The 26,086-nt window shown below is 37.2% G+C and overlaps 2 protein-coding genes across 12 annotated transcripts in view; one reads left to right on the top strand and one right to left on the bottom strand.

The window, feature by feature from the left end:
- Window positions 1–26,086, top strand: part of LOC126769939 (disintegrin and metalloproteinase domain-containing protein 23) — a 533,325-nt gene that overhangs the window by 502,568 nt on the left and 4,671 nt on the right. For 6 of the 11 annotated variants that reach the window (XM_050488959.1, XM_050488957.1, XM_050488956.1 and 3 more), the window contains 11 exons: window positions 1,159–1,326; window positions 1,628–1,932; window positions 2,412–2,531; window positions 2,687–2,864; window positions 17,023–17,176; window positions 19,034–19,172; window positions 20,769–20,918; window positions 22,362–22,433; window positions 22,866–22,924; window positions 23,425–23,633; window positions 23,810–24,171. In XM_050488959.1, the coding sequence (XP_050344916.1) occupies window positions 1,159–1,326; window positions 1,628–1,932; window positions 2,412–2,531; window positions 2,687–2,864; window positions 17,023–17,176; window positions 19,034–19,172; window positions 20,769–20,918; window positions 22,362–22,433; window positions 22,866–22,924; window positions 23,425–23,633; window positions 23,810–24,171 (1,916 nt within the window). The remainder of the gene's footprint in view (window positions 1–1,158; window positions 1,327–1,627; window positions 1,933–2,411; window positions 2,532–2,686; window positions 2,865–17,022; window positions 17,177–19,033; window positions 19,173–20,768; window positions 20,919–22,361; window positions 22,434–22,865; window positions 22,925–23,424; window positions 23,634–23,809; window positions 24,172–26,086) is intronic. The other 5 variants (XM_050488967.1, XM_050488958.1, XM_050488965.1 and 2 more) reach the window with 4 other exon arrangements.
- Window positions 9,134–10,845, bottom strand: LOC126770017 (uncharacterized). Its single transcript, XM_050489134.1, has one exon. The coding sequence runs from the start codon at window positions 10,823–10,825 to the stop codon at window positions 9,335–9,337; it is 1,491 nt and encodes a 496-aa protein (XP_050345091.1). The 5' UTR covers window positions 10,826–10,845; the 3' UTR covers window positions 9,134–9,334.

The following is a 26,086-nucleotide window of genomic DNA, read 5'->3' as shown; positions in this document are numbered from 1 at the left end:
TTTTCATAAACTTTAAATCCAGCTATTCGTTAAATTTAAGTTAATTACGAAACAAAAACTGGAACTGTGAAGAATAAAAGTTAAATTACAATGTTACATTCTTTAACTCGCTCTACTTTCCGTGACCTATTTATAATCTCAATTGTTAAACAGTTACTGAAACAGAATTATGCGGACCCATAAAGTAATCAACCTTTATTATGATCCTTTTGTTTTAAAAGCTGAGTTTAATAAAAAAAACACCTTCGGGATATTTTAATCATGAAACATGATTAAAAATTTGTAATGTTAAAAGTTGTAAAAGAGTAATTAGTAATTATAAAGTTGAAAGGCTTGGATGTGTCAGACGTATTTCTGTTTTTGTAACAGATGTTACTTCGTATTACGAAAATTTAAAACCAAATTAATCTGATTCGTTTTTTTCATAACGGTCAGATTTTCAGGGAAGACAATTCCGGTATAAAATGTTCCAATTAATTATAATTGTGAAAACTAATTATCTAAATAAGTTCTCAGGACCCGAGAGTATAATACGGTAGGATTATGTCCCTTATTCCGTTGCCAGTTAATTACTTTGTACATTACTAATGTGTTGGTAAAACATTAAAAAATAACTATTATTTTCTTCGTTGAAATTTTCATTACTTGCTACAGTCTGCCCAAATTTACTTTTTACAATATATATATTTTACGCAATAACTCTTACTCTTACCGACTTTCTCTTTTTTATATACTTTTCTTATTGTTATTTATATTACAATTTTTTAAGCCTAAATGGTGCAGTAGCTAAAATGATGATTCAATGATTAATGCCTGAGCAAGTACCTCGGAATTGCCATATGCTTAATTTATGTTTATAATTATTTTGTTCTTGGTGGTTAAGGCAGACACCTACAGGAACACACGCAGTGTCTGGTGAAAATCTGCCACTTCTGTATACATCAACCCACATTGCAAAGGCGGTGGAATATTATGAGGATATGGCTATAAATCTTCTTTTAAAAAAAATAGGAGAGGAAAGCTATGTGGACATATATAACTGTTATTTAATATTTTTAAGATAATCCAGCTTGCGTGTAGTCTTCGCAAATATCGAAATCGTCAAGAGTTCACGATTCCTGTACAAAATAAAACCATTTTTATTATTTTTCTTCTCAGTTGGTAGTACATCGTCAATGTGGAAACGGACGTCTTGATGAGGGTGAAGAGTGCGACTGTGGGACGATATCCGAGTGTCAACACCTGAATCCTTGCTGTGATCCCTTCACTTGCAGGCTCACTAAGGAGTCCCAGTGCGCTGAAGGAGAGTGCTGTGAACGATGTCAGGTATTGTCCTCGGTTTATAATGATTTGTAATTGACAGTATTAACGCTTTACGCTTTGGCAATAGTGCCAGCGTCTTGGGTACAATGCCACAGGACAATCTTTCGGACGGCGCGTTTTTTCTATAAATTTGTAATGCGTATTTAGTTTTTTATTTTAAAATTAGTTATAGAATAAATAAATAAAAATTACTGTATTAATAATCTAAAAAATTAATTGAAATTTTAATTAATACTTAAGTATGTTATGATTTTTTTTAAACCTAAGCGTGACAACTTAATAATGAATTCTATGAAATGTACAGTTAAAGCCCCGCGGCGTCACATGTCGGGAAGCAACTAACGAATGTGACCTCGAAGAAACCTGCACCGGCATGTCGGGTTCCTGTCCTGTTGACGCTTATCGGAAGAACGGAGAACCCTGCGAGTCCAGCAAGGGATACTGCTTTGCTGGACAATGCCCTACACTGTCCACCCAGTGCGAAAAGATCTGGGGCACGGGTTCCAATGGAGCAGATAAAGAATGCTTCGAGCAGTTCAACTCCAAGGGTTCGGTGACAGGACACTGTGGGCAAGACAATGGTGGCAATTATATGAAATGTGATGCAGAGTGAGTATAAAGTTTCAATGTAATATCCTATTTAATGTAAGCTAATGTTTTAATTATGTGATTAAAAGTGAGCTCGTAGATATCCATAGGTACAAAGTTCATATACTCACTACCTATATTTAAACCAATATATATGTTTGTTACCCCAGATGGCCTAGTGGTAAGAATGCGTGAATGTTAACCGATGATCATGGGTTCAAACCCGGGCAAGCACCACTGAATATTCATGTGCTTAATTTGTGTTTATAATTCATCTCGTGCTTGACGGTGAAGGAAAACATCATGAGTAAACCTGTATGTGTCTAATTTCATTGAAATTCTGCCTCATGTGTATTCTACCAACCCGCATTGCAAGCAGCGTGATGGAATAAGCTCCAAACGTTCACCTCAAAATGGAGAGGAGGCCTTAGCCCAGCAGTGGGACATTAACAGGCTGTTACTTTACTGTATTTGTATATAATTTCTACGTATGCTTCCAGGAACGTGAGATGTGGTTCACTGCAATGTCAGTCCGGTAACAGATATCCCGTGGTACCGGGAATGGACGAATACTACACGAGGACTGTTATTACTATCAAAGGCAATGAATATGATTGCAAGTGAGTCCATGTTTATAGAAATAAAAACAACCGTTTGGTGCTATTTAGTTAGTAAACAAATAATTTATGTCCAATATTATTTCTGCCAAATAAATGAAATGATCGAGAAAATTGTTGTCTTCCATCTTAATCTTAATTAATTTCAATATTTTCAGAGCGACAACAGGTTTACCCGAACATTCCGAGATTGGGCGCTTGGGGCTGGTCCAGGACGGGACTCCGTGCGGAGACAACCTCATCTGTGTCAACCAAACCTGCACCTCCATCTTCCCGTACATTGATCACACCAAGTGCCCAACCGACCACAACAACAACGAATGCTCCGCCAGAGGGGTGAGTTTTACTAAAATTATTAACTAATCGGGATATCGAAAAAAAAAATATTATTAGAAACATATTTAGTGTAATTATAAATATAAGCGAAAAACTTTTTATAAAATACTTAAAGTAGACGAAGAAAGGAATATATAACAAAAAAAGGAACTGTTCTAAAAGGCTCATCTATAGAGCCCTTTGTTAGACCAGCGGTAATTTTTGATTTCCGATTTATTACCATCTAATCTTCTGTTATGCCTTTTTAAAGATTCGCAGCTTCATTTAAACTTTGTATTTATCCAGAAAAACAAATTCTGAATTCAAAATACATTAATAACGTAAAAGTCTAAACTAACAGTCTGTAAATGTCCCACTGCTGGGCTAATGCCACTTCTCCATTTTGAGAACTAGGTTAGAAGCATATTCTACCACGCTGCTCCAATGCTAATTGGTGGAATACACATGTAGCAGATTTGAATGTGACACACAATCGAGATTAATTATAAACACAAATTAAGCACTTGAAAGAATAAATTTGAACCCGCACTCTTTACCACTGCGCACTGGGTCATTTCGGCTAACATATTTTAAACGTAGCTTTTAACAAATCACTTGTCCAAAGCGTCCATTAAGCTTCAGGTAGTGCAGCGCGGAGTTTTAATTCAATATCATTTAATCGACCCACCGGGCTAGTTTGGAGCCCATTAATTATAACTTGCTCAATGCATTCTACTTTAAAACTGGGGTACGATGTATAAGCTACTTCTACGTGCTTTTATAACCTCATTGTATTCAATTTTAGGGTTCAAATAAATAAGCTATGGTTTTATTATTAAATTTTCCTTTGAATTTAAATATCATATTAGATGATAGAGATATTTTGACGTTATTTCTTTTATTTTTTTACCAAATTTTAAGGAACATTTCTCAATACATTTTAACCTAAAACTGTATTAGTTTTAGTAACGCTTTGCTAACTCACAACATCATACTGAGTAAGTAAATTACGTTTTTTTTTATGCGTAAATAATAATAATCGGTCTTACTTACAAATGTTTTTTAGTGGTAGATTAGTTAACATGCTGTCTTATTCTTTCAAATGTGAAATCAATAATGACAGAAAGAGCAATATCAATGTTTAATCAAACAGCCGCTAGTAAGGCAACAAGTGTGGTATAGTAATATTTTAAATTGTATCAATTTTTTTTAAATAAAAACTGCAAATATTGATATTTATAAAAAGTATACAACATAAAATGCTATAATTGAATAAACTTTAAAGAATAATAGCGATTCAGTAATCGCTAATCGCTTATGAACTACGCGAGTACAGCGGCTTATACTTTAGTAATTAACACCCCATTCTGATTTAGCGTACAGTGACGGTGAACTTCAGGTCCGGGTGTGTTTATGTGTTTACATTCACAATTGTTAAACTTGTTATAATCTGTGGAGTTGTTGGAGTTGTGGATACGAAACTCCGCCCACACTATGACTATACAATTATTTTTATGTGAAGCCAGTGCTTTGTTTGAAATGGTACCCATTCAAGAGTTATGCTGCGCCATAGCAACATAAGAGAGCGTCATGCCGTTTTCCTTCACGGCATACGATTCGGTCTTACTCCGAAGGCGCTATTTTGCGCGCGCGCATTTCAAATATTTTTTTATAATTTTTATATTTATATATAAGTATTTTATATTTATTTATTTGTGTGTATTGTTATAGATTTATGTTATTCTATTTATAATTACATCAACACCTACCTCATATCCTTTGAGTAATTCTTTATGCCGTTAGTTTGATAGAAGAGATAGAGTTGTATGCTACTCATAGTTAGGTTGTATCCGTGTTTCGTAATATATATTTTTTAATCTTTATGGTGTACAATAAAATATGAAGTATTTGTCTTATTATTCAATTAGTAATATAATAGATTATAGCATCGTTTGGGAATACAACGATCACCTTCGTGGGCTTTTTTTATATCAAATGCACTATTTTATGGAACTGAAAGAGCGTGTTAATTCAAGTGATAGTTCTTTGAGCGGGATAAGAGTTATACCAAAAAGTAACGTTGGATAGAAACGTTTCTTTTTCATAATAAAGATGGTAAGTGATCCACCGCTTATAAACGTTGGCGCTGTGAGAAATTTTAATTCCTTCCATTCCTTTTTATCGCCAATGCGCCACAACCTTGGTAACTAAGATATTATATCCCTTGTGCCTGTTTACACTTGCTCACTCACCGGAACAAAACATTTCATTTCTCTAACTATCAGTTCTATTTTGTGTCACTTCATATCTCACTCGTGAAATATTGAAAACCGAATTGCGGCGATACGCTATTTTGATAAGTGTATCTTTTAACTGTTACATTCGAGCAATTCAAGATCGTGTGATTTACGAGTTCGTTCTTAGAGTAGATATTTTGTTTCTTCTAATATTTTCATTAGCTGTAGATTTTATGTTTCGCCTATAGCCTAAACATTATATGTCATTTATAAATGACACTATAAAGATTTAGCCTAACTGGCCTAATCGTTGATAACGTTAAAAATTTATAAAATATTAGAAAATTCAAAGTTTACTCAGTTTCGAGTTAATCAAATACCGTCATAGACGGACCTTCGTTCTCTCAAATCAGATTGTGCAGCCAGTCTGATGCATTTACAACCACACCCCGCACAGGTGAGCGCTTAAATCTAATCCTGCTTACACCCTATTCCAATCGGAGATGGAGTAAAGGTCAACAAACCTTAGATTTACAAATTGCATGCGATTTTCTAATTGTTCTGCTGTATTACGCACTATAAACAGTTCTTGTTTAATTTACCTTTATTTATAATACAACACTGTACCACTTAACTAGTAATAATCTTATTAATTTAACTTTCTAACTGATTTTCTTCACGGGTATTGAAGACGCCATTTTTTCGCGAATCCATAGTGAATATCATAGATTATTCAAGATCTCGACCATGATATCGCGTCAATTAGGTGTCAAAGTTGTTTATTTGGTTTCACTCCTCTTGTGATTGGAATAGGCTATAGGTAGGAGCATTCAGAATAGTTCAGAGCAAATGATTAACTACATACAATGAACATTTATTATTATCCTTCACAAAAACGAGACATAAAGAATCAAATGAAAAGTCACAATTATCGATATTTTTCCTTATAACGTTAATTATTTAAATAATCATTATTAATTACGACATTTTTTTTATTTTCTAAACTGTACTCGGAAAGCGAAGTGATTATTTACGTCTTTATCGGAATCCTATACCGTATTTAATTTAAGAAGCCCTTAACTCGTTTACGTGTCTGTGTAAAGTATACGTATGTGTGGGTGCGTACGTGCGAGGTTTTATTTAATATTCAGATGCGTGTATTGTACGTAATTTAGTGTGAGCGTGATATTTTCTTACGTATTAAAATGACTTCGTTACTCCATTATATTATATCTCAAAACATAGTAATACGTTGAAAAAATATATTGCCATTACGAGGCGCCCGGCCAAAAATAACATCAAATTTATGGTTATTAAAAGAATTTATATTTGTTTTTTATTTATTAAGTATTTATTATATATAATATGCAAAATATATAAAAGAAGAACATCTATATAATAAAGTTTGCAAGGCGGCCTTAACACTTACAGTAATTTTTTCCAGGCAACCTCTGTTAAGGATTAATGCAGGAACAAAAAAACAGACATAGTGATCACTTATATATATACAATATCAACCAATAGAGTTGCGTATGCGTAATGCGTTAATATATAGGGAGGGTCGTTGTTATATATTATTATATATGGTGATTATGTAAAACATCGATTGGCGCGCCAATAACCTCGCAACAAACAGCAGGAAACTGTTTAAAACTTGATTCTATATTTACAGCTGAATAAAGCCAACGTAACATATGAACAACAAATATAATCTCAACTTCGAGGCAATATAACAATGTTGCCAGGATTCTGGAATATATTTAAACAACGCTTCAGGGATAATTCAATGTATGAGTCTCGTGTATTTTATTACAATAATTATTTTATTGCAATACATCAAAGACCATTTTGCTGATGGTAAGGCCAACTAAGTATGGAAAAAGATCACCATTTCGGTTCTGGTAAAATCAATTCTTAATAATTTCGTTTACAAAAAATACTTTGTCAAATAGAACCAATAAGATCGGTATAATGGGTTTGACTTCGGAGTATTCTGTTTTAGATTTTTAGAAACTTAAATACAGATAAAAGAACTATATTACTTTAAAATCGTTTAATTCTAACGAATATGATTTTGTTTGTTTGCTTGTTACTCTTTCTTAACTACTCAACCAATACCCTTCAGAGGTATAAAAAACAGCGCACCAAACACTTGCCCCATCTTCTACGAACGCGGTGAAGTCACGGGCAGAAGCTTGTACGTTATAAAGTATGTTATGAATTTACTCGATTATACTCGACGATAATCGATATAAGTTAATAATCATTCAAAGCAAATCCCAATAAATGTCAAGTAACTTCAATTGGAGCGGTCCGATTGTAATTTGTAACAGTTATGAACTCCAATTATACTTAGGTCGTTTCTGATCTGTGTTTCCGTTATAACGTCAGCTCTATCATAGGTTTAGGTAAAGTGGCTTTGAGAATATTCTTTAATTTGATCATTTCCCTTCTAACGTGTAAACACTTCATCCCTAAGCGGCATGAAGCCTTTGTCGAACATTAAGACAAGTATTGGCTTTAATTTGGTACATATTAAATACTAGCATCTGTAAATCCTAACTAAGATTATAAATGCAAAAGTGAGTTGATTTATTTGTTTATTTGTTACACTTTCACGCCTTAACCACACAACCAATCATCATATAGCTTTACATACTCGTTGGCGGGGGAGTATATGTATGTGGACATAAGGTACCTAACACACATATGAATGATACGCACACGCGGACTAATCCGGGGGCAGTAACTACTCGAAATATGTCAGATTTTTTGTCTTAGTCACAGAATTATCTAATACTATATTCCATCCCGTGATCGATTTCTACACATCATTAGAGTCCGTTCAATCATTATATAATGATTGAAATGTGATATTGTGTGTGTGTCATGATACGAAATTATAGCACTTGTAAGATATCTATGTATAATATGTATTTATATAAAACTATTTTTGACTGCCTCGTTGGTCTAGTGGCTTGATGTAAGGCCGCAGACCCGGAGATCCTGGGTTCAATTCTCAGGTCGGGCCAATAAAAAGTTATTGGGTTTTTCTGTCAAAAAATTCTCAGTAGTAGCCCGGAGTCTGGAAGTTGGAATTGTGTACAGTCCCGTTCCTCGGAAAGCACGTAAAGCCGTTGGTCCTGCGCCTGAGCTGTTCCGGTCTTGTCGGATTGCCGTCCCATCGGATTATGAGATTTAGGGAATAGAGAGTGCACCTGTGTTTGCGCACACACTTGTGCACTATAATATCTCCTGCGTAGTTGGCTAATCTCTCATGAGATTTGCCGACGTGGCCGAAATCGGTCTGGAGGACATTATTTATATAATCAGATCGCTGTAGCCCAGAGCACCAGTACCAAGAGAGCATAAATACAAGAATGGCTTTCAATTATTCATGTTATGAATTACGATAGGATTGTAAGTTTATCACGAATCCACGATGGAATACAATTAATTATTTTAGATTACGACCAATGTCAATTCAAGTCGAAGTTTGTTATTTATATTTATTCTTCCTGCCATTGAAATAATTTAACTTCTTTTAAATTTTCTTCTTATGGTATAATAATCTAGCTTAAACCCCAATAATATAATTATTGTAACCGTAACCGTAACAGCCTGTGAATGTCCCACTGCTGGGCTAAAGGCCTCCTCTCCTCTTTTTGAGGAGAAGGTTTGGAGCTTATTCCACCACGCTGCTCCAATGCGGGTTGGTAGAATTCACATGTGGCAGAATTTCAGTGAAATTAGACACATGCAGGTTTCCTCACGATGTTTTCATTCACCGTAAAGCACGAGATGAATTATAATCACAAATTAAGCACATGAAAATTCAGTGGTGCTTGCCCGGGTTTGAACCCACGATCATCGGTTAAGATTCACGCGTTCTAACCACTGGGCCATCTCGGCTTACAATACATATTACGTGTAATGGCAAATAATACATAAATTACAAAAATAATCTTTCAACTGTGCTATTAAATAATTAAAAAAAAAAATTGTCAATGTCAGAATTGCCGCCAAAATTAACATATAACCGTAAAATTTGTTTTGCTTTAAATGTCATATAATACAATATATGATATAAAATAAAATTTATTTACAATTTACACATAATATATATGTATATAAAAAATTAAACAAACTTTTTTTTAAAAAAAAAGAAACACCGAGAGATTATCGTCGCTTACAATATAATAATTTTATTCAATTATATTATTACTTTCATCATCAACTTTGGAATGTCTCTCATCATTGTAGGATTCTGCTTAAATCATCGTTCCTCACCTCATATCGATGCAGGTGTTGGGACGAGTTGTAATGCGGACTCTCGCTGTAAAAGAACGGCCGTTTCATCGTATTTTGCCAGAGCTGCGTGTGCGCGGCGAGTGCGTTCTGCTTGGCGATGAGCAGCTCGGGGCCGGGCCGCGCGCTGCCCTCCGCGCCGCCCGCGCCCCCCGCGCCGCCCGCGCCGCCCGCGCCCCCCGCGCCGCCCGCGCCCGCCGCGCCCGCCGGCGAGTAGTACGGGCTGCTCTGCGGCTGCAGCACGTTGTCGCAACTGTTGGGAGTATCAGGTTCCTGCTTCACTTGATGCTGTATCTGTTCCAAGATCCTCTGTTGTTCGATGACTCGCCTTTGACTGTCGTACATCGCGTTTTGGTCGATTTGCTCTTTATTCTGTTCATATATGAACTTGTCCTCTTCGTTGCCGAAATCTATTTCCTGCTTTATATGATTCACGTTAAAGAAGTTCTGATTCTCGTTGATCCTGTGCTGTTCCTGCAATACCTGCAGATTGTGCTGTTGGTTCCGGAGTATCTCGACGCTATCCTGGTACGGGCTCTGGTACACGAAGTCCGGTCGGTTCTGGTACTCCTTCTCCAAGTAGCCGTTGTATACGTCCTGTATCTTAGGGTAACCGTTCTCGAGCACCGATTTCTGGTAATCGATTTTGTCGTAGCTGTTATGGGATTTCCTTTCGAGGGCATATTTCTCGGCCTCCTTGTTGTATTCCTCGTTCGTCTGCGGGATGTAGTCGTCGGCCAGCTTCGAGAAGTCCTTCGGCATGTCGTATTTATTCAGCTCGGGGTCGTACGATTCTTTGAACTGACCGTAGTCCATTTCCGGGTTCACAGACTTCTCTGACTCGCTGTAGGTCTGCGGATTGTCGTCTTCCTCGGAGAGCACGGGGTCGGTTTGCATTATCGCGTCCTGTTTTTTTGGTTTCATTTGATTCTGTATCTGATTCTGTGGTGTGCTCTGTGGCTGTGTCATGTTGTTTGCTATCGAGTTTAACGCTTGCAGAGGATATACTAGGTTGTTGTCTTGTTGTTCCTGCGGCAGTCCGTCCGCGTTCATCGACAGTGCCGTTTGACTCATACTTGACCATTTCTCGACTTTGTCACCGATGCTTTGATCATCCTTTTTGCTCTCCTTGTATTTGACCGTGCGACTCTTCCTTATAACCATCACTGTGCCGTCGGGGTTCAACTTGGGCAGGTTCTGCGACGGAACCGCGTCCTTCGACAATGTCTTCCATTGACCCATTGTTGTGACGTTGTAGTCAGCTTGGGTGAAGTGTAGACTGCAAACTTTTGAGTATTTCGTGTACGGTTTGCCGCGTTTTAGTATTAAATTCCACTTGTCTGCCATTATCACATCACGAGGAAAACGGTGGAACTTCACGTTCTTCGTCTTGCCGGCGAGCGAGGTGCATTGTGGCACGGTACAATAATAACCCATCTTAATTCCCGATAGACCAACCTTTGTTATGAACTTAGAGCATATATGAGCATATATATGAGCATATGGGCCACCTGATGGTAAGTGGTCACCGACGCCCATAGACATTGGAACTGTAAGAAATGTTAACCATCGCTTACATCGCCAATGCGCTACCAATCTTGGGAACTAAGGTGTTATGCCCCTTGTGCCTGTAATTACACTGGCTCACTCACCCTTCAAACCGGAACACAACAATACCAAGTACTGCTGTTTTGCGGTAGAATGTCTGATGACTGGGTGGTACCTACCCAGACGAGCTTGTACAAAGCCCTACCACCAGTAGTGTGCTAGTTGTCTTCGTGTGATTCTAGATACCTTAGTCAGACTGTCCATAATTAGATCATAATCTGATGGATCGCCATTTTTAGATTATAATACCTAATATCCTTTATAGTCATATTGAAACTGTTTACATATGTAGATATATTCACATTATTATATTGTATAAACTAACTTGCCGGGCAGAACAATAAGCTCAGTCACTGTAATCATTATTATCTAAATTATCATTAGGTTAAATAGCCCTTAGCGAATTCGGTTATTCGGAGTAATTACAGCATTCAATTAAGTTTCAAGTTGCCTATATTTAATGCAGAACGTATACATAATTCAAATGTATATTAATTAAAGTATTAAGTTAATTATATTAGTGCGTTTCCTTGAAAATTAGACTGAAATGTATGTTTCGGAATACAAATATTATCGTTTGTTTACTCCATGCAAGTGATATATTATAAGTGACTGCAAGAAATCGCCCAGAGCCAACAATACTGGTATTCCATATGGGATGGCAAGGAGCTGAGTAGTTATATTTATGTATGAGTTCACCACAAAAAAATGCATAGTCAGCTCTCACGACAGTCACGAGTTGAAATGAGTTGGTTCTATTGTCTGTCAGAAGCCACGTTACGTCATGTCACGTTACGTCACGGGACGACTGGCATATGGGAGACAATGAAATTGATGGTTACTGAAAGAATTCATGAGGAAAATAACCAAAAAATAATATAAAGCATAATAAATAAAAACATAAAACGGTGGAAGAGAGGGGTCTGACATTTTAAAAGAGCGGCATACCGTTTGCCGTCACGTACTACGAGTCGTTTAACTCCGAGGGGGGCAATAGATGTTTTACATCAATAGTAACGTAAAAAATTAAAATGATGGCCTAGTGGTTAGAACGCGTGAATCTTAACCGGTGATAGTGGATTCAAACCTGGGCAACACCATTAAATTTTCATGTGCTTAATTTGTGTTTATAATTCATCTCATACTTGACGGTGAAGGAACACATCGTGAGAAAACCTGCATATGTCTTATTTCATTGCAATTCTGCCACATGTGTATTGAAATGTATACACCAACCCGCCTTGAAGCAACGTGATGGAATCAGCTCCAAACCTTCTCAAAAAAGGAGAGGAGGCTTAGGCCATTCACAGCATATTACTAACGTAAAATAAATCTTCTAAATTTGTATATTATTATAATTTTCATGATGGTAGGGCTTTGTGCAAGCTCGTCTGGGTAGGTACCACCCACTATCATATATTCTACTGCAACACAGCAGTACTTGGTATTGTTCTGTTCCGGTTTGAAGGGTGAGTGAGCTAGTGTAATTACAGAAACAATAACATAACATCTTAGTTCCCAAGGTCAGTGGCACATTCGCGATGTTAGTGAAGGTTAACATTTCAATACCAATGTCCATGGGCGTCGGTGACCACATACCTATTATATAAATATATATACATATATATATATAAATATATATACATATATAAAATACATATATATAAATATATATACATATATATAATACATATATATACATATATAAAATACATATATATATATATATATATATATATATATATATATATATATATATATATATATATATAATATAATATAATATAATATAATGGGCGGAATTGAATTCAGAACGTACCTACAGACACACTCGTATGTATTCAGTACGACTAAGTATTGTCAAATTGTAATGAAAACCGGTTCAAACTGGTATGATTAATCCGAAATCACATCAAAACCAAATTACCCGAGTTTCGGAACTCAATACATGCGTTTTGAAAGCAATTTGGTATGAAATAATCTAACCTATGTTATTGGTCCTACTCTCTCCATTGTGAGCGACTCGCTTTGAATTAAGTTTTATCGAACTTGTTGTGATATGAATAGTCAAATGGTTTCATTCAAATGTATGCTTTGACTATGATTGTGTTGAAACGAGTTTAGAATTTGAGTGATTGATAAAGTTTGAGAGAAACATTCTGATTTGTTGATTGTATTCTATAATACCCTGTTCAGAGAGTATCTCAGGTTATATAAGCAATTTCATTAAAGTTAAATTATTTATATGTTTATTTAATTTTTATTATTATAAATATAATATTACAAATATAAGTAACAAATGTTTGTTATCTAAAGATTAGTACAGTCTTCAGCGCAACTAAATGGAAACTGTTTGATAGCTACCATTTTGTAATTACTGTTATAGGAATTTTGAATGCAAATAATTAGAAATCACCCGTTCATGTGGTTTTATGTACGAAGTTCAAATGTTTGAAATTCGCCATGTCCACGGAGGGCATTCGGAGCGCGGGAATGTTAGAAATTTTTACGCTTCGAATGATGTTGTTCGTGTAATGAAAATGTTTTCGGCTTCTGCTTAGCGGACCTAATGATTCGATTGTCTAATGAATACATGTTGTGTTACTTCTGTACAAAATCGATATATCTAAAACGTAAGCGAATAAAAGTTTTTAAAATTAAATACAGCGTCGTTTAAATTAAATACCGTAACGATAATGGTTGATTAATTTCAATATATAAATTGAATCGTTTCAATTGATCAAAAAAGAATGAAATCTAAGTAAACGAACTGAATATTTACTACCAGAAATATTGTAGTCTTAAAACTAAACAATTCTTGTATAGAAATTTATTTTTTGTATCTCGGAAACGGCTCTAACGATTTGCTCAATTTTTATTATTAGTTAATGCTACTTGTAATGTTATATCATATTATATGCACATATATAGTTACCAGTATATAAATAAATAATTATATAATATAAAAGTTATTTCAAAATGAAATTAAAACACAAAACAATATTAGATAAATAATGTTTTTATCGGCCCTACTTGGAGATTGAACCCAGGACCACGGAATCTGTGGCCTTATAGCTAGCCACTAGACTAGCCCGACCGGGCAGTCAGCCCCACCACAACTCACCACTATTTTATAGTGTATTGACCCATGAGTCGTCTTATCTAATGGCTAACTTATAAAGAGCAATAAAAAGTGGTTGAGCTTTTCTGGTAAATTAATTTACATCACAATTAGACGATTTATTTCTAAATCTGTATACTTCCCATTGTTCAGTCTATCTCTCTGAATACACGTAAAATAAAACGGATTCGAGCAAAGACAAACACCCAACATTAAGTAACAGTGTATACATTTTGCACGTAATTTCAGAGTAAATTGTCAGAGCCATGCGATAGAGCTCGCCGAAGTCTGAATAATGTTAAGAAGGAAACAAACACTGTTAAAACTCAGTACAAGCTGTTGACACCTGTAACTGTGGATAATAATTCGTTTTAACCCGAGCTCGGTAGAGACCAAACAATTTAACTTGTTAAAAACTTGTTTAAATCTTGGAAACTTACGTCTAGCGTTTGAAACAAAGTGAAGCGGATCGAAGTGGAAACAGACCGTTTTTATGAAAGATTAAAAGAGTACGCTCTAATGGTGTGATCCTCAGCTTTGCCATAAATTACACAGTATTTCTAATTTTTTTAATCATTTTATTTCTTCATGTAATTTCTTATTTTATGTTTAATGTTTTCTAATTTTTTATTTAATGTTCTCACATTAAACCGGAATTGAATTCAGAACGTACCTACAGACACACTCGTATGTATTCAGTACGACTAAGTATTGTCAAATTGTAATGAAAACCGGTTCAAACTGGTATGATTAATCCGAAATCACATCAAAACCAAATTACCCGAGTTTCGGAACTCAATACATGCGTTTTGAAAGCAATTTGGTATGAAATAATTTAACCTATGTTATTGGTCCTACTCTCTCCATTGTGAGCGACTCGCTTTGAATTAAGTTTTATCGAACTTGTTGTGATATGAATAGTCAAATGGTTTCATGGTTTCAATGGTTGTAAATTATTCAGGTTATAAAAATAATGATTTTACAATCAAGTCATACAGTCGAACACAGTATTCTTTAGAAATCTGAAGAATGTTCCAGAATTAAGCCGAGGCTTTTCGGGTTTTGTCAAACTATTTAATTATTACACCCCATTTTCACCCACCCATTATTTCCATCGAAAAGAGAGAATTAATTTAACTATGGTGCTTCGAGTAAAATTATAAATAATCTTAGTATTTCTTTACTCAGAATCATGTAAAAAAGATCACGTAATTTGTTCAACGATCCAGTTTAACTAACAAATATATATAAGCATTAAATTGCTTATAAACGTACACAGAGCGCTGAAGCGTTCAACCGTGGATGGCAATCAATCCTCATAATTGTCACTAGTTCTGGTAACATTTACATTAATTCCGCAATTGAGCGATTTGGAAATTATTATGCTAATAATATATATTTCACGAATGCATTTCACAAAATAATGACGACGCATATTTTTTTAATGTTGTAAAAAGAAAGAAAGAAAATAGCCCGTAAATGGCCCACTGCTGGACTAAGAATTCCCTTCCTTTTTTGAGGATGGTGTAAAATATTTATTTTTATTTGAAACACTAGGTTACCTCGTTTCTGTTAATGATTAATTTTATTTCAAATACATTTATGAAAATATTTAATTCTAACAATTTTCTTAAAGTTTAAAAACATTATTAATTCAAATGGAATTGTTTCAAATGGAAATCCTTCAAAGTAATCCCTAATTTATCAATAACTATAGAAACCTAAACAGCCTACGCCAACAAAAGTTTATATAAGACTTGGTCAACATTGAGTTCCGTTAAGAGTTATTTATAATATAGAGGAGGAAAAGTTTTCTGGGGCAATTCGTCCTTCAACAACTTCGGTTTTGACGTCTAAATTTGATTTAATGCTATTCAGCCACTCGAAATTTTCAAACGAAAGTAATCTTAACTCTTTTGTATTTTCGCTGTTATAGATTTATAATGTATATATATTATTTATTATATAATTGTAAATGCAACAGCAAGTTTTATTACAGGATTATATTTTGTGTTATTAACAAAAACAATGTAGTATAATTTAACTAAAAAAATGAGTAGTCATTCTAATTATGCAAAGTGCGAAGATAAACTTTCAATACACCCGATCGTAAACAGTTAAAACAAACATATAACTCCCAATTGTATAAATTCGTGTCTATTTTAAATATTATAATTATTGTAATTAATCTTACATAACACTGTAGTATATTTCACGAGTTTTATTTTTAAGAAAGCTTTATTTTATAATAACTTCAATAATATATTTCCTTACAAACATTTTCCTTGAATGCACTATGAAATAAAAAAATTATGTGAATGCAAAGGTTTTTACGAGAATTGATGTGTAAATAACAAATCCTACGTTTACGTCATCTGACGCTCGAAATCTTACGCTTATTCGTCTGACGCTCGAAGTCTCAGTTACCATGTATGATACTCCATAATATTATACATACTGCCGATAATCTAAGTAAATATAAAAAAATCTTAGGCAATATTTAAAATAAAGTTCATTCATTCATTCTATTTGTATTTTTAGTGTTTTTTTTTTGTACTCTTTTTGTATAATTTTTTTTAGCTTTTAAAATTTATTCCTAAATTTTAGTCATTTAACAGAAGAAGTTCTGATTTTATTTTTAGTTCTTTAAGTCGCATCATTTTAAATTTGTAAAGTTTTTAATTTTAATTTATCAACTGTCACTTGTTGTATGGGATGTATGCTGTGGTTTCCTGTAACTGAGGGAGCACATACACTTATAATTCGCATAATGTATTTAAGACTTGTCATGTGTATTCCTTGTTGGAATCCTAATAAAATAAAATAAAATAAAATGTACCTAGTACTAAGATACACATAAAAAAAACCAAAAGTGATCTTAAAATAAGTTCATTCCTTTTTTCAGACGTGTTCGAATGTAAACAAGTGCGTGTGTAACCGAGGATGGACCGGACCGGACTGCTCCCAGCCGGACGCCCTGCCGCCGTCGCCGACGCCCTACGTTCCGGACAACGCAACCAAAGCGGCTTACAACATGACAAAGAAGGAAACGCCGTATGGTGAGTCGAAACCAGTATCAGATAAATCAATGAACTGTAAATATTATATCTTCAACGTAGAGTGATCTTACAAAGATATAATTATACGTCGTAAATACCTTGAAAAACTGGTCAGACGGAAGCGAAACTCGTGCGGTATCGCTACGATTTAGCGAGAATCGCTCGCTCGCTTGACTTTTAAAACTGACGCAGTTAACCGCATGACATTACTCCTAGCTTTTACTTGAAAAAAATGTAATCCCGACTAAATTGTACTAATTTCTAGTCTATAAGCTGATTTGTTCATTACAAACCTATTTAAAGATAAACTCACTACGGCGATGCGCATAAAAATATATTTAAAATGATAAAATTTTAGGTTATGAATTAGCCTATGCTTTTTGATTATTTTATACTAATAAAGAATGAAATACTAGCGTGAACAAGTAAATCGAGAGCGACAATGGTATAGGATCTTTTAAGATTACATTACACTTATTTAAAATTACATGTCATTTGTAAAAATGGATTACTAAGTCTGCCTACGATAGTTGTCACCCGTGACAAAGTAACTAGCGTCGCTCTCGTCTACTAGACAGCTGTGTTCTCTATGATTAATACTGATAAGTACTATGTCATAAATACTTTTCAAAGACCTTTTACTTTTTACTTATAAACGCTCTTTAACCGGTGATAAGTTAAGCAATGCTGTGTCTTCTTCTTTCGAATGTCAAATCAATAATGTCAAAAAGAGCGAAATCAATGTGTAACAAAAGAGCTACTTGATGTAAGGCCGTTAAATGTTATAGAAATATGTAGTCTATCTTGTATGTACAAAATTCTATGGTACCATACATATTTAAGTATGAAAAAAAAACCATATTTATATCTAAAATCTTATAACCATGTTTATCTTATTTTTCCGTATACATATGTGTGTATGTTTGTCTGTCTATGGTTTAGTGATTAATATTCATTAATCGAATCAATTTCCCTTATATATGTGTTTTACTATTTCTTACCGAGTTTTGTTGTGCCTCAAACATTTCTTTTTATTGCTTGTTTACTGTGTCATTTATTTTATTGTGATGTGCATATGTACTGTGTTTTATTTAATTTATAATTATATTGCTTTCTTTCTTACAGTTTAGTTTACTGGTGATTAAAAACATGTTTCGCTGATTTATGATTTCAGGTGCCTTCTTACCTCTGTTGATGTACCCCACCTATTTCCCTATGCTATTGATGTGATATTTTGTATAATTGGCCGAACAAATCCGAGCAATTCTCTTCGATAGCGCGGGGGGGCCGGAAAATACACTCATTATATGAATGATAACTAAAAGTTCTATAGTTTTAGAATATAAGTTCTAGAATACTAACAAAGTCCGGATTTAAGTTCTTTTTAACGTTAAAATTCGTTTAAGTTTAAGTAAACTGGGTTGAAGATATTTTTAAAATAATAAATACCCCGGAGAGCAATGCTCGGAGAGGCGTGGATATAAGCGCGGGCGGCGCCGGCGCACTAACGCGCGGGACCCCTCTCTTCCAGGTGAGATCGAGGGCAATAAGATGAGCACCGTGAACATGGTGTTATTATTACTCGCGGTCGTGCTGTCCGTGTTCGTGGGTTTCGCCTGGATGGCGTACTGCTTCAGGTAACAGCGGGTAACTCGGTGTTGTTGCACTGTGTCCGTTGCCTGTGCCTGCAGTGTCGTATCGTGTCTGTCTTGCCGACCACGGGTCCCGCTGGCGCCGCTCGCGTATCCTCGCCGTCCTGCCGCGTAGCAGGTAACGCGTAGCATGTTACGTGCTACGCGGTAGGACGACGACGAGCGTGCCGGCCCGCGCGTGACTTACTCTTCTCTTTGGGCGCAGAGAACTACCACGGCTCGAACACGGTATTCCTCGTGGCGGTGCTCATGTCTGTGGTAGGGGGGGTATTCATAGTATTTGCCCTGAGCGCTCTCTGCTACAGGTCAGTCGTAGTACACAAAAACTTCTCCCTGTGCCTAAGGTTAGTGAGCAGAAAACAGACCAAAGGTAGTCTTTAAGGAGAAATTTAAATCGTCACCTTCGTATACTTGTATGTTTATTTTAGACGTTAGCGTTGGTGTTTACGTTTTTAAAGTCGACGATTGGTTTTTCGTTTTTTGATTATTTGAAGATTTTTTATGTCGTTTACGTTGTCGTCGTAGAGCTAGCTGGCGGGTCAGGCGCCCCAACTGCATTTGATCTGTGGTTCTGTGGCTCTGTGCTCGCGCCGGCGGCCGGCCCGCGGCGCCCGGCCCGCGCCCGCACGCGCCTTCGCCCCGCGAGGCGTCGCCGTCCGGCCGCCTCGCTGCATGCCGACGAGGCTTTCCACGTTGTACTCGAGCGACACCTCGATTCAAACCCTTAAAATTCTGGGCTCTTGGATGTATGCATTGGCTTATGTGAACTGTGACTCGTTTTCGTTTCCTTTCTTGGTCGGAGACCGTGTCGCCGGGCGCCGCGGACTGCTGCCCGACGGCGCGATCGCGTCTATATCTTCCCACATTGCATCACGTCGCTCATCGTAGCCGTTACTGACTAGCCGAATATTATGTTTCAATTGAATTGATTGTAGTGTTTTTATTCTCGCGTTACAATCGATGTATGACCGATCGACTCGAACCTCATGCGAAGATATAGCACGCTCGACTCTGATATCACCGATCATTTCACTATCACTAAATTATCTATAAACTTTTGCACGAAAAGCGAATGTGCGATGCACGGATTCTTCTTTCAAGCAGCTGTCTATCTAGTTAGAAACGCCTAATGTTATATTTAAGTAATTTATTATCTTTCCATTAAAAATACAAAAAAGCGAAGCTTGTAAAGATATTTTCAATTTGTAGCTGATTTTATTATTATATATTTTATTAAACATTTCTCATTTCTGACGCCGTCAATTTAGACATTACAAATTCATTTTAAAGTATCATTTTTACTGGAAAGAGCCTTATCACTTAAGCTAAGATCAATTTTGATTATGTTTCCATGAACATCAATTCCCATGAGGAATGAAACGAAAAATTGAAGTTTTATTCAAAAATCAATTCAGAATTAAATTGTTTTTATTGTGATATCCAAAAGCACCAGTCTTTAAATTCTAATTGGATTAATTGAAAAGTCGAACTAGATTTGGGATTTTAAAGCCCATTATTTAAATATTGTTATCATTCCCAATCTATCACTTTGACATTGATAGTAATTCCAAAATTAAAGGTTACGAATGGAAACTGACCAATCTTCGTATACACAAGTAAAAGAAAAGTTTAAATTAATAGTTTCTTATATGAATTACTCATATTTAATATTCAAATTAAATAGAAATGCCAGCAAGCATGCTAATAAGCATTCTAATAAAACATTTAAATACTGATCATAGGTAAAATATTTACATATCGATAAATAATAGAATCGTCAGCGTCCATTCGACCTGTCAAAATTTTATTCGGAAACGAAAACATCGACGACAAAATTGATTCCTGAGGTGTTCTCGATTCCGTTGCAATATCGAATGACACGATTTTTTAAACTTAATCGATTGATCTGAGTGTGCGTTTCCACGCCACGCCTGCATCAGGAAAAAGAGTACGCTACCGAAGTACGACCCTCCGTACGTGAAGAAACCGATCGCAAAGAGCTTCGCAGCCGGTTCTACAACATCGAATAATTCGCAAGAGGACATATCGCTTGACGGTGGGAAGATGAACGCCTTTAATAACACGTTTAGGTAAGTATCAGGTAACCCTTTTGGTAAAACTCTTCATTATTGTCCCCCTTAAATTATCCGAATTTTATAATCAGTTTGTATGTGACTGTACTGATTTAACGTACATTTAAAACATATATATAATATAAATTATAATTTAAAAGTATATGTACCTACTTGTTTTCAATTGTACCCATCTTTCTATGTATACCTATTATTCACACTATTTCCCTACTTTTTTCTTGAATTCTTAATCTATATTTTATCTATATTTTGTGTATTAAATATAATTTAGGTCCCATTAAGTTATTATAAAGTTAAAACGTGCTCTAGTTTTTATTGTAACTGGCAACAATATTATATAAGTCAATTTGTAATAACATTATAATTCAGACAAATTTTATTAATTTTAACTAAAATAAAAGTATTAATAAGACAATTCATCAACTGATACAATACACTTTTGTAATAAACACTACACAACTGTAGGTGGTAGGGCTTTGTGCAAGTCCGTCTGTGTAGGTACCACCCACTCATCAGATATTCTACCGCTAAAGTACTTGGTATTGTTGTGTTCCGGTTTGAAGGGTGAGTGAGCCACTGTAATAACACGCACAAGGGACATAACATCTTAGTTACTAAGGTCGGTGGCGCATTGGCGATGTAAGCGATGGTTAACATTTCTTACAATGCCAATGTCTATGGGTGTTGGTGACAACTTACCATCAAGTGGCCCACATGCTCGTCCGCCAACTAAACGCATACGGGACAAAGAATCATTCATTTATATGTATATAAATTTTAAATATCGAACATACATACATTCTAGAGCACGTTGCTGTTATCCTTAATTATTTTTCGAAATTAAATTTCTCTTTCCTCTTCCTATCGGAACTGGTGTAACAGAAATCTCCTCAGGTACGTTCAAGCTTGAAGTCTCACCGCTCATATAAAATTTATTCACACGATTTTCGCTTTTATCGCATACGGCTTTGGTACAAATATGCTTCAAAGCATTTGAAACATACGTAGCGTGTTCCAGTGTGACCGAGCACAATCACACATGCGATAAAATACACGCTTTTTTAATATAATTTGTTTTAGATATCATTTAACTTCGAATTTTGTGAAGGTGGTAAACATGCACATAGATTCTTACAAGCACTAAATAGAATAGATAGATATACAGTAGATAATAGTACCATTTATGTAATGAATTCATAATTATACTGGATATAAATCCAAAAAATCGTCCAAAAACGATACAAATCAAAAGTGAAATAGACGAAACATGTAGCTGTCAAAATATCTTAACTCATCAAAGGTAATTACGACGAATCCAATCAGTAAAGTTGCGGAGGAGATCTTAAGGAGCGATTCGAAACTTAAACGAAAGTAACGGCCTGGAAATAAAAAAAAAAAATCGAAAATGGAACAAAATTTAAAAGATTCCAAATTTCTCAGCCGCGGAGACTCCCAGCGCGTGATCTTCAGACACGGGAATCACACGGGAGCTGGCAACACTAGCAGATATCCGTGAGTTGCCAATCACAAAAAGCAAAATTTGTACTAACTTCATGGGGTCTATCTATCTGTCTAGGCTGATAATATTTATTGTAATTATTCTTTTCTTCCGTATCATATTTAAACAAAACCGTAGTTCCCTCAACTCCTTAGGTTACTGTTTTTAGTTGCTTATACCCTAGCTAGTCCTTGTGTGAAAATAATGTTATTATTGTATAACTTTTAATTAAATTATTGTATAAATTTAAATTAGTCGTATGAAAACTCCAGTCTCCGAGTTCTCCTTTGTCAAATTAACTCAATTTTCACGCGTCAATATTTTTATTACCATTACAATATTGGCTGAATCATATTGGAGCCATTGGCATGCGCAAATCATTTTTGCTTAATGATAATTGTTTTTATATTCTGACAACATTATTGAAATTTGCATTTTTTTTTCAGAGACCATAAGCAAATGAAACGTGTACATTCCGGTAGTGAGGATGAGCCGACACATTCTGGTGAGCTTTTTTGTTTATTTGAAGAGGCAACAAAATTTTACGAGCCGGTTGGCGTAGTTGGTGGATGCTTGCCTTTCACGCCGAAGGTTGTGGGTTCGATTCCCACCCAGGACAGATATTTGTGTGAATTACCATATCTATTTGTCCTGAGTCTGGGTGTAATTATCTATATAAGTATTTATTTACAAAAGAAAAATAATGTGTGTAGTATATCAGTTATCTGGTTTCCATAGAACAAGCTCTATACAAGCTTAATTTGGATTTAGATGGCCGTGTGTGAAAAATGTTCCAGGATAGATATATATATATATATATATATATATATATATATATATATATATTATTAACTAAAAAAATATTCACTCAACATTCAGTATTCCTAAAGTAGTTTCATTTTAATTTTTATTATTAAAAAAAATAACATTTCAATCTTAATTCGCTATTTCAACTTTAAATCTGAAATTAACATAATTAAAAAATATATTTTAATGATTTTCCAGGCGAAGAAGATATAGCCTTCATAGATGTAGCTTCCAACTCAATGGCGAAACTGCCAGAAAAGGGAATACTGAAAAAGCATGGATATGGTGCAGTGGACGGGAAAGACAAGTGGGCGGAAGACTCGCAATCCGAGCAGCTGGAGGCTGGATCGCAGTCCGACGGGCAGGAGGCGTCAGGGGCCGTCGCAGATATGGAGTACAAGTTCAAGGTATTGGAATCAAACGAAATCTTTAGTTGTTTTTATTCTAAACTGAAATTCTCTAGAATATGATGCGAAAAGTATCATACTCTATACATATAATGATAAAAATACTTTTAAATTTTAAAATACCAATTTGAAAAAAAAAAAACAATAAAAACAGAGAAGTCGTATGTAAATTACAGGATCTGAACGGCTATCACGAAAACATAATCGTAGCGTTGAAGACAGCTGCCGCCCAGCGAGCAAGTGCTGGAGCAGCTGTCGGTTCTGGAGACCTGCGAGCTCTCCAGGAATACGAATATAAACGGGAAAGGGCGCCCAGCGCTGAGAAAATCCATGAAGCTGAATTGAGGAGGCAGCGAGGTGAAGAGGAAGAAGATGAGGCGCCACCGTGCGGACCGATAAGGATCAGGAACTTAGAAGATTTGATCAGACAGCTCGAACATCACTCCAGCAGACACATGAGCCCGTCTGGCTCGGAAGACATAAGAATGTCGGAGACGGAAGCGGATAGACATTATCGGGTCGAAGGAGAAGTACCAGCGTAAGTCATTAAAATATTTGCAGATGCGTTCGAAAAAAAAATTAATAATGCGTGCCTGCGTTCTAATATATATATTTTTTAAGATGACTATTTAAAATATGCCCATTCAATATACATTTCCGGTTTTCTACAAAAAACGGCTAAACGAAACGCCTTTTTTTTTTCGCTGGAAAAACGCCTTTACGCGTTTCCCCCACTTGAAGTTGGGGGGTATGTGGGACTCGCCGGCGCCGAGTATGCGCCGGAATACCCACTAAAAAACCAGCGGTACCCACACCGCCTTTTGGAGGGGCGTCTCGGGATCGCTTGCGCATACTACCGTGACGCCCGACGGTTGGCCCGCCTCTGCAGGCCTCCAAATCCTAGGGGGTTCTCAGGGTACAAAGACCCCCTAACCCCGGCAACACTTACGGCGGGAGGAGAAGATGCGCATAGCGCCGACGCCTTCTCCCCGGTCTTCTTCGGCGAAGCGAGTCAGCGGAGGCCCTCTCCTCACGCTCCCGCTCCGCTGCCTCCTTCTGCGACATGACATTTTTGCAGAAGGAGACCGTCTCCAACTAGCACCTCTCGCTACCAAGCATGGCGTTTATCACACTCGGCAGCGAGAGGTCTTCACCGACTAAGGCCGCCAGGGACAGGCGCTGAGGTCCCCAAGCGGCACACTCCATCAGAGTGTGGCACGCTGTGTCCGAAGGCGCACCACACTCATGGCAGGAGGGTGTCACCTCCCGCCTCGCTATCCGGTGCAGGTACTTACCGAAACAACCGTGTCCGATAAGTACCTGCGTCAGCCTGAATGTGAGTGTGCCGTGACTCCGTTCCACCCAGCGACTCAAGTGGGGGCGGACCGCCTCCACTGTCACTAGGCCTGCTGAGGGGGACCTCAGGTCCTCCTCCCACCTACGAATCAAGGCTCGCTGGGCTAGGGCCCTGACTCGCTCAACCTCCGCCGATCCTGGACGGACGCCGCTTGACCTCGTTTCCACCCGGTGCACTTCCGCAAGCACCTCTGCCTGGAGTTCCCAGGGCGGATCGCTCGCGAGAAGTGTCGCTGCCGTCCATGACACCGTACGGTACCCACGTATCGCTCTCACCGCTATGACTCTTTGCGGCCTCCGCAGAAAAGCTCTGTTACGAGCGGTAAGAGCATCCACCCAAATGGGTGCACCGTACAACGCCATGGAGCTTAACACGCCAGCGTATAAGCGCCGACATGGTGTTTCCGGCCCTCCTACATTGGGTAGGAGGCGGCCCAGGGCAGCAGCAGCGCTTATTAGCTTCGGGCCGAGTTGGACAAAATGCTGCCTGAAGCTCCATCTTCCGTCCAGGATCAGGCCCAGATACCTCATCTCGGCTTGCACCTTAATCACCGTCTCCTGGACGGTGATAGACGCCCCTTGAGGGGGACCCCGACGTGGACCGTGGAATAGGAGGGCCTCTGTTTTTGTGACAGACACCCTCAAGCCCAGCATCCCAATCCGGTCCATCGTGAGCGATACTCCGACCTCGGCCAGGCGGCCCGCCTCCTGAAAGGTCTGCCCCGTCGCCATGATGAGGGTGTCATCCGCGTAGCACAATACCCTCATTCCGGGAAGGATGGGGGCCCTAAGGAGCCAATCGAATCCGACGTTCCACAGGATTGGGCCGAGTACTGACCCCTGTGGAACGCCGCAGCCTACCCAACGCCGGACAAGTCGCCCATCGCCCCCCTCCCAGAGGACCACTCGGTCCCGGAGGTATGCCCCCAACAGCCTTCTGAGGTAGGAAGGCACCCTGTGGTATCGGAGTGACTCCCTTATAGTCTCGAAGGGAAGACTGTTAAAGGCGTTCGCTACGTCCAGCGATACCGCCAGGACTACGTCACCTCGGGCCACCGCCTCGGTGGTCCAGGTCTTTAGCGCATCCAGGGCGTCAA

Source organism: Nymphalis io, chromosome 8 (genome assembly GCF_905147045.1).
Source record: "Nymphalis io chromosome 8, ilAglIoxx1.1, whole genome shotgun sequence".
Classification (NCBI taxonomy): domain Eukaryota; kingdom Metazoa; phylum Arthropoda; class Insecta; order Lepidoptera; family Nymphalidae; genus Nymphalis; species Nymphalis io.
Note: the sequence above shows the minus strand (reverse complement) of the source record. Positions and strands in the feature narration are given on the sequence as shown.

Excerpts from the sequence above, each read along its gene's own strand:
- LOC126770017 (XM_050489134.1), bottom strand. The coding sequence starts at position 10,825 with ATGGGTTATTATTGTACCGTGCCACAATGCACCTCGCTCGCCGGCAAG.